Below are 14,494 nucleotides of genomic sequence, written 5' to 3' on the forward strand. Positions count from 1 at the left end.
TCCTTCTAGTCCCCACTGTGGATGAAACCTAACAGGAAGCCAGTTGAATAAAGGAGAAAGAGTTTGCAGAGTCTCAGTATCATGGAGTTGAGTATAAAGGGGTGAGTATGTGGACATGAGAGACAGTAAGTAGCAATGTGTGCTTATATTTCTCTAGTGTCATTGAGAATCAAAATCACTTAGTACAAGATCTGTACATTTCAAATTTTACTAGACTTTTCTAAAAACCACACTTAACAATTTTGATACAAAAAAGAGGGGGGGGGGGGATTTAGAGAATATTGCCTAGAGCACTACTTCTCAAATTTTAACAACACCTAGGAATCTTGTTAAAAATGCAGAATCTGGGGTGCCTGGGTGGCTCAGTCCGTTAAGCTTCTGACTCTTGATCTCAGCTCAGGTCTTGATCCCTCCCCCTTGGGCTCCACGCTGGGCATGGAGCCTACTTTTTAAAAATGCAGACTTTGATTCAATGGTCCTAAGGTGGCCCCGACAGTCTGCATTTTTTTTTTAAGATTTATTTATCTATTTGAGAGAGAGAGCACAAGCAGGAGGGGTTGAGGGAGAGAGTGAGAGAATATGAAGTCCACTCCCGCTGAGCACAGAGCCAGAGGCGGGGCTCAATTCCACGACGCCCACATCAGGACCTGAGCTGAAATCAAGAGTTGGTGGCTTAACCAACTGCGCCACCCAGGGGGCCCTCTGCATTTCTAATAAACGCCCAGGTGATGCGAATGATTGCATTGTAGGTCAACCATTTCCCTGTTTTCACAGCCACTACCATGTCATTCTTCTGCTACCTTTATGTGAAAATGCCCTTATTACGGATCATCCCAATTGCCTACCCGCTAAGAGGGGAACAAATGCCGTTCCCAGAAAGCGGGAAAAAGACAGGGTTTGAAGCCTCGGGTCTCATGCTTGGCCTCTTATTGGGCATGGATGACGTCACTCAGACAGGCGTGGCTCTAGTTGTGACGTTACCGGCGGCGGATGGTGAAGGACGCGGCGGGAGGCGGGAGCGGAAGTGGGGGGCAGGAGGGCCGGTGGGTGGCGGAAGGGGAGGGCCGGGAAAGTCGCTCTAGTCGGCCCTTTTCCGGCGCGAGGAGCCGGAAGTTGTGGCCCGGCCGTGTCAACTAGGGGGCTGCGGGCTGAGAGTGCGGCTGAGACCGCGACCATGGGCGGGAAGAACAAGCAGCGGACCAAGGGGAACCTGAGGGTGAGTGTGGAGGTGTCTCGGCCGGCCGGGGAGTCCTCATCTCGCAGCGGCTGGTTCTACCACGCGCGCGTCCGGAGGGCGTGTGGAGCGCGGCTGTAGGGAGGCGTGTGTTTGCGTGTCGAGTGTGACCTCTCTGTTGTGTGTGCGTCCCCCCGAACCGGGTGGATTGTCTCTGAGCAGATTGGGGATTTGTGAGAGAAAAGATGTTCCATGCCAGAGCTGTCTCCACCCGAGCACACATCCTACAATTTCCATTAAGGAATGGTTCAGTATCCGTTTCACCTGGAAGGTTACCTGGCCGGGCTAGCGGGGTGGGGGTGTGTGGCACTAGGAACAAGGGAATTGGGTAGAAAGCATTTAAAGTGAGCCTGGTGTGCAGGGCATCTCGGATCATGTCGCTCTTTTGCTCAAAAACCTGCTGGGGCTCCCCAGATTCCTCGGGGTAAAGGCCAAATCCCTTACGATGGTATACATGGTATGTGGTCAGCCTCTGGCCCCTTCCTTTCTCTGGCACCGTCTTCAGCTTCCTCCTCGCTCGCTCCATCCAGCCACACTGATCTCACCAAGCCTTGACCTTGCCTGGAAGGCTCCCTAAGGCTCTTCTTTTAGGCGGCTACAAATTTGCTTGAGACACCCCAGTGAGGTCTGTCATGATCGCCCTATTTTAAATTGTAGCCTCCCACTGCCTGTGCTCCTTTCCTGCTTTATTTTACTCCTGTGCACTTAGGACTTCTCACATACTATGTAATTTACTGTCTTTCTTCATTTACTGTCTTGCTTCATTGGGATGTATTATGAAGGCAGGTGTTTTTATGAAGGCTGTTGTCCTAGGAGCCTAGAACAAGGACTAGTATATAGTAGAAGCTCACTAAATATTTTTTTAAAGATTTTATTTATTTATTTATTTGCGAGAGAGGGTAGGGGCACAAGCAGGGGGAGCAGCAGAGGGAGAGGGAGAAGCAGGCTCACCACTGGGCAGGGAGCCCACCACTGGGGGCTCCATCCGGGACCCTGGGATTATGACCTGAGCGGGAGACAGATGCTTAAGGACTAAGCCACCCAGGTGCCCCTAAATACTTGTTTAAAGAAGACCCAAAAGTGGATTAAACTTACCATTAGGGATGTTATAATGATATATTTTTATGGTATTAGGCTTGTTATGGCACAGTCCAATATTATGAGAGTGCATTTTTCCTGCTTCTGATCAAATTCTAGTGATATCAGTACATTTTCTGAGATCTGCCACTTGATCTGTTTTTGGCAGATAGTAGCAACTGTAATAATAGTAACTTGCCTTGTGTTGGTACTGTGTTAAGCACTTTACTTGCATTCTCATTTAATTTTAATTTTTTATATGGACAGTTTTTTTTTTTAATATTCCAAACATGAGGATAAGTTGCAAAAATATTAGACTGACAAGCCATATGTTTTTTACCTAGATTCATCAGTTGTTAATATTTGGTCACATTTGTTTTCTTTCTCTAAATATATGTATTTTGCTGAACCATATGAGAATTAGTTGCGTATATCATGACACTTAACTCCGGAGTACTTCAACATGTATATTCGAAACAAATGCCATTCTTCTTCATAACCATGAACAATTACAACATGCAGAAAATTTAACTTCAGTATACTACTACTGTCTAATAATACATTGTATTCAGATTTCTATATAGATGTCAATAATGTTCTCTATAACTTGTTTTTAGATACATTTTTAAAAACATCTAAGATACAATCAAGGAGTGATTCCATTCATTTAACCATTTAGCTCTAGGTAGTTTTCCTTTGGGGTTTTTTTCTTTTCTTTTTCTTTTGAGGGCAGTTCTTTTATGACAGGGACAATTTAGAAAAGTCTAGGGCAGTTCTTTTGCTTAATTTAGAATTGTCTAATTGTTCCTTATGGTGAGATTCAGGTTAAACAGTTTTTGATAGGAATGCTTCATAGATGATGTACCATCATCAGTGCATCAGGGTGCACGTGTTTGTCCCACTATTGGTGTTATTTAATCACTTGGTTAAGGTGATGTCCATTGTCAAGGTATCTTTTTCTGTTGGCTATTAACAAATAATATGGGGAGTGGTATTTTGAGACTGGGAATAATCTGTTTTCTCACAAACTTTCACCTAATGGTTTTAGCATCCTTTGATGATTCTTGCTGGAATCAGTTTTAATGGTTTAAAAATTTACATTTAATTTTGACAACCCAAGTAATGGCTTAATAACTTACTATTTTCTCATTTTAAAGATGATGGTACTGAGGCTTAGAGAAAGGGGAAGTTGCATAGTTGAGATTTGAACTTAAGAATGGCATTCTAGGGGCGCCTAGGTGGCTCAGTCGTTAAGCGTCTGCCTTCGGCTCCGGTCATGATCCCAGGGTCCCGGGATCGAGTCCCACATTGGGCTCCCTACTCAGCGGGAAGCCTGCTTCTCCCTCTCCCACTCCCCCTGCTTGTGTTCCTACTCTCGCTATCTCTGTCTCTGTCAAATAAATAAGTAAAACCTTAAAAAAAAAAACAACCTATTTAAAAAAAAAAAGAATGGCATTCTTTCATCCAACAGACTTTGAGTACTGAATGTCATGTACTCAAAGATCATAGACAGATGTTTCTTGTTCTTGAACTATTAATGATAAACATATAAGTAAGCAAATGATTATAATATATTAAAGAATTATGATATGGGTATGAGTAGAAAGAAAATGGGAGAACAGAAAAAGAATGATAATTGACCTGAGGGAGGCAAGCATTGAAAACAAGAGTGTGTTTTGAAGGATGAGTAGGAGTTTGTCAGGCAATGAAAAGGAAGAAAAGGTTTTCAGGTGGAGAGAAAAGATTACACAAAGATCAGATTGTGAAAGGCATAGCATATTCAGAGAACTGTGACTTCACTTTGGGACTGGAACATAAGTGGTGGTAGCAAAATTGGGAGAGGAGAGGAGGAACTGTGACAAGGGAAGAAAAGAGCGTAAGGAGATAAGCCTGGGAAAAGCTAAGGCCAGATGGGGAAAGACCTTGTAAGTCTTCCTGAGTTTGGCCTTTAAACTGTGTACTCAGGATTGCCACCTCTACTACTTCTAGAAGACAGGCACAAAAGAATGAAGTAGGTGTAATGTAAGAAAATTAACTTTCAGAAATAGAATCAAGGTTCTTATTTTTGAACTGTGGGTATAAGCATTTAACATGCAGTAGAGGAAGTAACAAGCAACAGTAACTATATTTTAAACTCAAAGTAGACATTGAATAAAAGATACAATTAGTATATTTTTGAAGTAATTTGTTACTTTAAAACTGGAAGTTGGAAATCTGATACCTTTTATTCTGTATGTAGTTATCACTATCAGCTTGGATATTTCTGGTCAGTTCAGAATTCAACCTTGAATTCTTTGGCTTTTTTTTTTTTTTTTTTAAGATTTATTTATTTATTTATTTATTTGACAGAGAGACCACAAGCAGGTGGAGTAGCAGGTAGAGGGAGAAGCAGGCTCCCTGATGAGCAAGGAGCCCGATGCGGGGCTCCATCCAGGCCCCTGGGATCATGACCTGAGCCGAAGGCAGTTGCTTAACTGACTGAGCCACCCAGGCGCCCCCTTTTGTTTTTTTAAATTACACTCCATGCTCAGCATGGAGCACAATGTGGGGCTTGAACTCATGACCCTGAGATCAAGACCTGAGCTGAGATCAAGAGCAGGATGCTTGACCGACTGAGCCACCCAGGCACCCCTTGACTCCTTTAGCTTTTAGCATTAATTTTTATATGATTTCATTATTCTGTTTTATAATAAAACTGTTTGTAAGTGATGTTATAGATAAAATTCTGATGTCCTAATATTATCATATTTAGTTTTCAGAATTGTATTATAATTCACTAATTTCCATTGTAGCTGTTTATCCATGTACCAGTATTGAGAAAGGTGAATTGAATAATGTTAGTTCATTTTAAGAAAGTTCTAAAATAGAGAACCTTTTCTGAAATCAGTCTTAAATGCTACTGTTTTGGGAAAAAAAAGTAATTCAGGTTATCATTTTCATTTCTGGTCACTCATTTCAGTTTAGAAAGTAGTCCAGATTATTTCCTGACAAATGAGTTTCCCAAACACGATTTTGCTAGGTATGAGCAAATCAAATCATACATTTGGGTAGCCCTTTCAACCATTCTTAGAAAGAAATCAGAAACAGATGAATTTATTTATTTATTTATTTATTTATTTATTTATTTATTTATTTATTAAGGAACAGGTGAATTTAAATGGATTCTAATGTCATCCTGGACATTGAACTGAGGCATTTTCTTTTTTTTTTTAAGATTTTACTTAAAATCTTAAATAAAGAGAGTGCACGTGAGCAGGGGGAGGGATAGAGGAAGAGAGAGAGAGAATCTCAAGCAGACTCAGCGCTGAGCATGGAGTCCAGCACAGGGCTCAGTCACACAACCCTGAGATCATGAGCTGAGCCAAAACCAGCAGTTGGAGACCTAACGGACTGAGCTACCCAGGCATCCCAGAGGTATTTTTCTATTAGATGACAATGAATATGTTATTCTTTCAACAGTTTAAATATTTTTTTTTTTGTCACAACCAATCCCCTTAACTTTTTGCACTAAGAAGCTACTATATTGAGTATCCATCTAACAAAATACTGACTATGGTTCAAAGGAGTGTATCCTTTATCCTGACCATTGTATTGATTTTATGTCCATAGTAATGTAATTTGTATCCATTATAGCTCAAAGAAGTTAGGGTAACTTTGGGTATGTAGAAATGAGTGTGTCTGCCCTCAAGGAACTCCTAATCTTAGAAAGAGCTATCATTAGACTTGTCCCATGGTGGTTGTTGAGTGGATGAATGAAAAGATGTAATTCATGTGTGAATTAATTTTATATCATTACATAGTACACATATGTGTGTATATATACTCTTTATACTAATTTGGAAATTAAAATTTTTATAAAATAGTACTTAGTCTTAACCATATGGGATGCATTCTGAGTTTTAAAGTTTTATTCTATTTTTTTGAAATGCTGTCATGACCCATTAAGTTGATAATCATGAGCCACTAATGGATTGTATCCAATTTAACCAACATTGTTCTGATGTTTAGCAGACCAGGAAATAGCACTAGGATCACTATTGATAGGTTCTTGGTGATGGGAACATTGCAGTAGATGAAATCTTAGGCTAGGAAATAAAAAGTTCTCAAATAAGGGTGCCTGGGTGGCTCAGTGAGTTAAGCATCTGCCTTTGGCTGGGGTCATGATCCCGGGGTCCTGGGATCGAGTCCTGTGTCAGGCTCCCTGCTCAGCGGGGAGTCTGCTTCTCCCTCTCCCTCTCCCTCTGCCTCTCCTCCTGCTTGTGCTCTCACTCTCTGAAATAAATAAAATCTTTAAAAAAAAAACAGTTATCAAATAAAAGCTTGTTCCTCTCTGAGAATTGTCAAGGACAAGAACTCAAAGTTAAATTTTGAACACTTCCTGGACTCTGACTTTTTTTCTCTCAACTTTCTTATCAGCCTTCTAACAGTGGCCGAGCTGCAGAACTGCTTGCCAAAGAACAGGGAACGGTGCCTGGATTTATTGGTTTTGGAACATCTCAGAGTGACCTAGGCTATGTTCCTGCTATTCAAGGAGCTGAAGAGATTGACAGTCTTGTAGATTCTGATTTCCGAATGGTGCTGCGGAAACTTTCTAAGAAAGATGTCACGACAAAATTAAAAGCAAGTTTTATGTTTTTCATAAAAATGATCAAGAAAATCCTTTTGTTAGAATAAAATGTCATTGGTATATTTTATGTAAAGAAAAGTGAGCAATCGTTTATCATTAATAAGTTCTTTTACAATTGTACTTTTTTCTGACACATAGACTTAAGCTTAGTTTTTACCTTTTATTTTCTGGGCTATAAATTAGTTTGTTGTTCTGCACTTATTTGAACCACTTTGGAATTCTGGGTATATGGTTTTTCCCATTAGAGAATGTTATTTTGACCCTATAGTATTAAATGGAGTTTTTGTTTGTATACATTTTATTAAAAAAAAAATGAGAAGTTTCTATTATAGTATGTTGTGAAGGAACTCTTCAAATTAGTCCCATATGGCATAAACAGAAGCAGTGTATTCTCCCATTATATAAAATAGACTAAGCTTCTAGAACAGAATAAATATAATCAATAGACAATATTGTGGCTGTTGATCCTTAGTAATGTTGCTAATTTATTTTTAGGCTATGCAGGAATTTGGAACCATGTGTACAGAGAGAGACACAGAAATTGTAAAAGGAGTCCTTCCATACTGGCCAAGAATTTTCTGCAAAATTTCACTTGTAAGTGTTAAAAAACTTATACTAGTTTTTTGTTGTTGTTGTTACACAGTTTTTGATTGAAGTCATGGGGACTGTTACATTTATATGATTCATTTTTGGTGAGGATTATAAAATGTTATGTCAGTATTATGCAGATTGGATCATGTTAGTTGTATAAGGTGTATTGGGAGTCTGTTTTCAGAAATTAGGTAATTACTAGAGAATTACCTAGATACTTTCTAGTCATAGTAAAATTTGACAGTTTAACTTCTTTGCATGTTTGCTGCAAAAGAGTGAGTGTGAATTTGAGTCTATCTTGAATAGTTTTTATCTCATTGCAAGAAGGGGCAAAGGAAAAATTAATCAAATTTCTCACAATTTTTAAACTTAATAATTTTAGTTTAGCTCTGCCCATAGGTGAATTCTTATTAATGGGTCATCATAGCATATCCAGAAATGTCTGTATTTGTATTTTTATGGGCTGGAGCTATTTTAAACCATGTTATATTTTTACTAGGATCATGATCGCCGGGTTCGAGAAGCCACACAGCAGGCTTTTGAAAAACTTATCCTTAAAGTGAAGAAACACTTGGCTCCTTATTTAAAAAGTTTAATGGGCTATTGGCTAATGGCTCAGTGTGATACTTACACACCAGCTGCATGTGCAGCAAAAGATGCCTTTGAAGCAGCTTTCCCTCCAAGCAAGCAACCTGAAGCCATAGCATTTTGTAAGGATGAAATTACAAGTGTAAGTTCTTGGAACTGTTTTCTATTTTTTTCCTCAAGTATTTAAGGGTTATAAGGCATATTATAATGATAGCTCTTTTACCTGGCCTTGTGAAGATTGAATAAGTAAGTGGTGTTTAACAAAATTGACCATTTTTGATTTTTAACGTAAGTAACATTTTGGATTGAATCTTTCTAAGTTATTTAAATTTTTCATCTTTAATTTATAAATATTAGTCGTAGTACCTAAAAGATTTGGGTTTATGCTTTATGCTACAAAATCTGAAGAAAGAATACATCTAAAAAATAAATGTAAGTTTATTTTCCCCATATTTCCATATCAGTACATGTATACAGATCTACTTCATTCTTTTTGTTGACTTTCTGATATGGATGTACAACAGTTTATTTAACTCCTTTTATATTAATAAACATTTGGGGTTTTCCCTCAGTTTTTTATTATAACAAATACTGCTTCAGTGAACATTCTTGAATAGATCTCTTCATACCCTGTGGAGTGATAGTAAAATTTATAGTAACCATATGTCAGGTCAGAGGATAAGAACATTTAAAATTTTTATAGATGGTGATAAATTGCCCTTCAGAAGTCTATATAAATAGGCTTACCTATCTGATCTTTCCACCTAATACCTCTCCTACACACACACATGCATTCTAGTTCCCCATTTAAGTTCTTGGTTCTTCCATTCTTTATTTTTCAGGTTTACCAAGTTTGTTTTTCTAGGGATGGGCTTTGTAGCTTTAATCATATTCTCAAAGGGAGTTGTCTAACCCAAGAATCATTGGTTTATTTAACATATCAAGTATTAAGTGTTGTGAGAGTGAAGTGTGATGAGTTGGAACACTAGGAGTTTTAGAAAATGGATTTTGAGATAACTCATTTGACTATTCAGGTTTTCATTTGGTTGGTTTTTTGTTCTTGGCTTTGTTATGGATGGGTAACTGATCATTGAATATGTGGATTATTTCCTCCATTATTCTCCCTTTACTTGGTTATGTCACAGTTCTTACAGGTACTGAGTTTGAACTTTCCCAAGTTCAAAACCAATTTTGTAGAGAGGAGTTAGGCAAATGAAGACCAAAATGTCAGATTTATAGTTATTACATTATACTGTCTGTAAGAACATAGGCTCCAGGTCATACACACAGTGGGTTCTAGTCCCACTGTGCCATTAGTTTTGCATGTGACCTTGGGCAAGTTTCTGTGCCTCTATTCATCTATTAAAGTGGAAATTGTACTTCATTGAGTAGTTGTGAGGATTAATTTAGTCAATGGATGAAATGTATTCAAAGCAATACCTAGCATGTGGAAAAGCTAAGTAAATGTTACCTATTGTTATTGCCGATAAAAGGGGTCCTAGAACAGTGGGTTCCCTAGTCTGCACCCTGGAAGTAGGCAGATTTACTCACTTTGAACGGAACCTTAGACATTTCTCCATGATGAAGCAGAGCACAACATGTGGTCTCCTCTATGAGCTGGGAGGCGCTCAAAAAGAGGGGAGAGGAAAACAACCTAATTTCTCTTCCAAACTTACTCATCGGGAATTCTACTTCACTGCTGTGTACAAGAGGAATGGAGGAGCAAGAGACCAGGAGTATTTAAGGGGAAATTCCTCTTGACAGGTATTGGAGATGTTCAGAAGAAGTATCCTCTCCTTTTTACCCCAAAAGCAGTCAACCTTGGGGATTGATAGGGAAAGAAAAATAGGTAAAATTCAAATCTTTTAGTTTTGCTGCTTAATTTGCTACTTTTTTGGGGAAGGGGTAAAAACTTTTAGGTCAGATAAGGTTTATGTTCTAACTGTTCACCATTGACAGTTCAATAAAATCTCAAGGTTATGGAATTTCCCCCCCCCCCATAGGTGCTGCAGGATCATCTTATAAAAGAAACACCTGATACACTCAGTGACCCACAGTAAGTTATGTTCTATCTGTGTAACTCATGTTAAGAATTTGTTTCGCTCATAGGTAATAAGACGGTCATTTCAAGGTCACATTTTTAAAAAAGGGATTGTAAAAGTAGAGATGAAAATACTTAATATAATACTATATGCCAGGTGCTGTTTTAAGTGTTTTTACTTGCAAGTTGTCCTGCTGTTTAATTTGAATTATCTGGGAGTTACGTGTTTTGTTCTTTTACAAAGAAATATTTTTATGTTTTTCCCACATTTACCTTTTGATAGTCCTAGCAGGAATCATTTTAAGGTCTGGTTGAAATAGTGAAGAACTATGAATAGTTCTGTTGAAAGAGTAGTAAAATGTCCCATTTACTTTTATGTACAAATAAAACTGAGAAGTTCATAATGGAAAGTAATCTTAGATGCACTGATACCCATTTCCTAGAATCATCTTGCTACTGAGAGCAATATATTTGCACACTTTTTTCAAGTCACAGCTTTTCATCTACTTTCACCTTGTATTAGTTGAAAAATATGTGATTAAAATTCTGTGTATGTTCATATTTTAAGGGAGGAGGGTTGGCACAGGGAGGTAGAATGTAGAAATAAAGCAACTTCAGTAGATATTTAATGATAAAACATTTAAAAAAGAAGTGCCAAATATGCAGTTTGGCTTATTTTCAATCCTTATGTATATTTATTTTCTTTTCACATCAAGAACGGTTGCAGAGGAAGAAAGAGAAGCTAAATTCTATCGGGTTGTAACTTGTTCCTTATTGGCCTTAAAAAAATTGCTTTGCCTCTTACCTGATAATGAGCTTGATTCTCTGGAGGAGAAATTTAAGTCTCTTTTATCACAGAATAAGTTTTGGAAATATGGAAAACACAGTATACCTCAGGTATCTTAATCTTTTATTGTAAACATTTCTGTGATTCCTTTTTTTCCACTCTGATATTGTTTATATTTTTGCTTTATGCTTATTATTTATGTTTAAAACTCAGTGAACACATCTTTGTGGTTGGACTGAATTCCTCTTTTACTGCAATGTTATTGTATTTTCACTTTTTTATTTAGTTATTTAGACCTCAAGTTCAGAGTTATATTATTACACTCCTCTGTTCATTGTGCTTTAAAATTGTTGCTTTGTGTGAGGCTCTTCTAACTTAATGCATTTTTTCTCTTTTGTCTCTGCTTCCCTTTTCATCCTCCACTTCTGCCAGCTAACCATTCTAAATGTGCTTAGTGTATGTCCTTTTGTATGTAAAGTTGATGCTTGTTATTCATGGTAATTAGGTTATATGAAGAACCCGCAAACATTGAATTAGTGAATACTGAAGCATTGCTCCTAGGGGAAATATAAGATTAGGTGTCTGCGAGTCTTTGGTCACAACATTTTTCTCGGTCAATATATAACCTTGTTTTATGTATGTTTGTTTAAAGACATCTTAATATATATTGCTGATTCATTAACATTGAACTCCTGGACAATAGCACTAGAAGTCATGCCTGAATGAAGCTTATCTAATATGCATTTTCTCTGTTAGGCGCATCATAGCCCTTTTGCATGTATTTTTAATTCAAATAAATGATACTATGTTATATTTCGTTCCATTTATTTTTTACTTAGTACTTTTTAAGTACTAGGTGCTCAGTTGGTTAAGTGTCTTAACTCTTGATTTTGGCTCAGGTCATGATCTCAAGGTTGTGAGATTGAGCCTTCATTGGGCTCCACTCTAAGCATGGAGCCTGCTTAAGATTCTCTCTCTCTGAAAAGAAAGAAATCAGAAGTACTAAAATACTTTAAATCTATCATGTTCTTATATGTATATTTGGTCCGTGCCTTCTAACTGCTCTGTAGTACTCAGAATTGCATTCCTTCCATTTTACCCCCCCCCCCCCCACATTCTCTCAGTGGTAGACGCCCTGATTGCCTCCAACTCCCTGCCTTCACAAACAGGCAGCAGTGAACATCTTCATTCATATCCCTTCAAATCTGCAAGGATTTCTTTTTTTTTTTTTTAAGATTTTGTTTATCTGACAGAGAGAGACACAGCGAGAGAGGAAACACAAGCAGGGGGAGTGGGAGAGGGAGAAGCAGGCTTCCCGTGGAGCAGGGAGCCCAATGTGGGACTCGATCCCAGGACCCTGGGATCATGATCCAAGCCCGAAGACAGACACTCAACCACTGAGCCACCGAGGTGCCCCTGCAAGGATTTCTTTTTATTTATTTGAGGGAAAGAGAGAGCATGGGTGGGGGAAGAGAGGGAGAGGGAGAAACAAATTCCCTGCTGAGTAGGGAGCCTGATATAGGGCTCAATCCCATGACCCTGGGATCATGACCTGAGCCGAAGGCAGAGTCGCCAGCTGAGCCACACAGGTGCCCCAAATTAGTTTTTTATAGAAGTATCCTGAAAGTTGAAAGACTGTCTTTTTTATTTTTATTTTTATTTTTATTTTTATTTGACAGAGAGAGAGATAGCGAGAGCAGGAACACAAGCAGGGGGAGTGGGAGAGGGAGAAGCAGGCTTCCTGCCGAGCAGGGAGCCTGATGTGGGACTCGATCCCAGGACCCTGGGATCATGACCTGAGCCGAAGGCAGACGCTTAACGACTGAGCCACCCAGGCACCCTGAAAGACTGTCTTATCCTTACTCTGGCACCTTTGTCAAAATTCAGTTGACCATATATCTTGGATTTTAATTTTAGACTCATTATTCCATTTATTTATATGTTTATCCTTACACCAATACCACACTCTCTTGATTATTATTGTTTTGTAATAAATTTGGAAACCCTCCACCTTTGTTCTTTTTAAAAAATTTTAGGCTATGTTAGGCTATGTTAGGCCCCTTTCATCCTAAAATAGTATTTTATAATGTGTTTCATCCTGATCATGTTTATAATTTTTGGTGCTGTTGTGAAATGGGTTTTGTTTTTTGTTACATTTTTTTTATTACATTTTTTATTTTGTTTGTACTGAGATAGGTATCCTATACTTTTGTATGTTAATTTATATTCAGCACCTCTCTCAAACTCTTGTTAGTTCTAATAGCCAGTGTTTAGATCTTTTTGAATATTTTTTTTTTAAAGATTTTATTTATTTATTTGAGACAGAGAGAATGAGAGAGAGAGAGAGCACATGAGAGGGGGGAGGGTCAGAGGCAGAAGCAGGCTCCCTGCCGAGCAGGGAGCCTGATGCGGGACTCAATCCAGGGACTCCAGGATCATGACCTGAGCCGAAGGCAGTCGCTTAACCAACTGAGCCACCCAGGCGCCCCTCTTTTTGAATATTTTTATAGCCTGTTATTTTGTTATGATTATAGCTACTTACTTGGGTTACTTTCCAATTCTTTTTTTTTTCCTTGTCTCTTAGTATTAATTAGGTCCTGCAGTTGAGTAGAAGTGGTGATAGCTGGCATCCTTTTCTTGTTCCTGACTTTAATGAAATAGTTGTAGACTCTTAATATTTTGAGTATGGGGGTGCCTGGGTGGCTCAGTCGTTAAGCATCTGCCTTCGGCACAGGTCATAATCCCAGGGTCCTGGGATCAAGCCCCACATGGGGCTCCCTGCTCTGTGGAAAGCCTGCTTCTCCCTCTCCCACTCCCTCTGCTTGTGTTCCCTTTCTCGCTGTCTCTCTCTCTGCCAAATAAATAAATAAAATCTTAAAAAAGAATTCCTTATTTAAAAAGAATATTTTGAGTATGATGCTTTCTCTAGATTTTATAAGGTTTCAAGTTTCCTTTTTATTCTTAATTTGCTGAGTATTTGTCATAAATTAATGATAAAATTTTCTTGATTGCTTTTTCTGATATGTTTAAATGATCATATAATTTTCCAGCCTAGCATTTAAGAGAGAAACTTAGTCATGCTGTGTATTTATCTTTTTAAGTACACTGCTAAAATCGATTTGGTAATATTTTATATAAAATACGCAGAAATAAAGTACTTTGTGAGGTTTAATATAGGTGTATATGTATTATTTATCCCAGAAAATATTATTATGATACTCTTTGAATCTTTTTACCTGCGTATTTATTGCTTTGTTTGCTCTTTATTCCTTTTTTCATCCTTCCATCTGGGGTCATCTGCTTTGTATGTAGAACATGTCCTTTGGATTTCTTTTTGTGTTGGTCTGCCAATGATGAAGTCTTTTTCTTTCCTCTATCAGAAGATATTTTTATTTCACTTTCTTTTTTTTTTAAGGTTTTATTTTTTCAAGTAATCTCTACATCCATTGTGGGGCTCAAAGCTACAATCCTGAGATCAAGAGTCTCATGCTCTGTTGACTGAACCAGCTAGACACCCCTTCATTCTCATTGACCTAAATTTTAACTGGG

General features: G+C 38.2%; 1 protein-coding gene across 3 annotated transcripts in view; it reads left to right on the plus strand.

The window, feature by feature from the left end:
- The first annotated feature begins 1,071 nt into the window (after nt 1–1,071).
- LTN1 (listerin E3 ubiquitin protein ligase 1) overlaps nt 1,072–14,494 on the plus strand; it is a 64,185-nt gene continuing 50,762 nt past the window's right edge. For all 3 annotated transcript variants that reach the window (XM_021678091.2, XM_044919494.1, XM_044919497.1), the window contains exons 1-6: nt 1,072–1,216; nt 6,728–6,931; nt 7,434–7,532; nt 8,029–8,259; nt 10,121–10,173; nt 10,875–11,055. In XM_021678091.2, the coding sequence (XP_021533766.1) occupies nt 1,175–1,216; nt 6,728–6,931; nt 7,434–7,532; nt 8,029–8,259; nt 10,121–10,173; nt 10,875–11,055 (810 nt within the window). In that variant the 5' untranslated portion in view covers nt 1,072–1,174. The remainder of the gene's footprint in view (nt 1,217–6,727; nt 6,932–7,433; nt 7,533–8,028; nt 8,260–10,120; nt 10,174–10,874; nt 11,056–14,494) is intronic.

Source organism: Neomonachus schauinslandi, chromosome 1 (genome assembly GCF_002201575.2).
Source record: "Neomonachus schauinslandi chromosome 1, ASM220157v2, whole genome shotgun sequence".
Classification (NCBI taxonomy): Eukaryota; Metazoa; Chordata; class Mammalia; order Carnivora; family Phocidae; genus Neomonachus; species Neomonachus schauinslandi.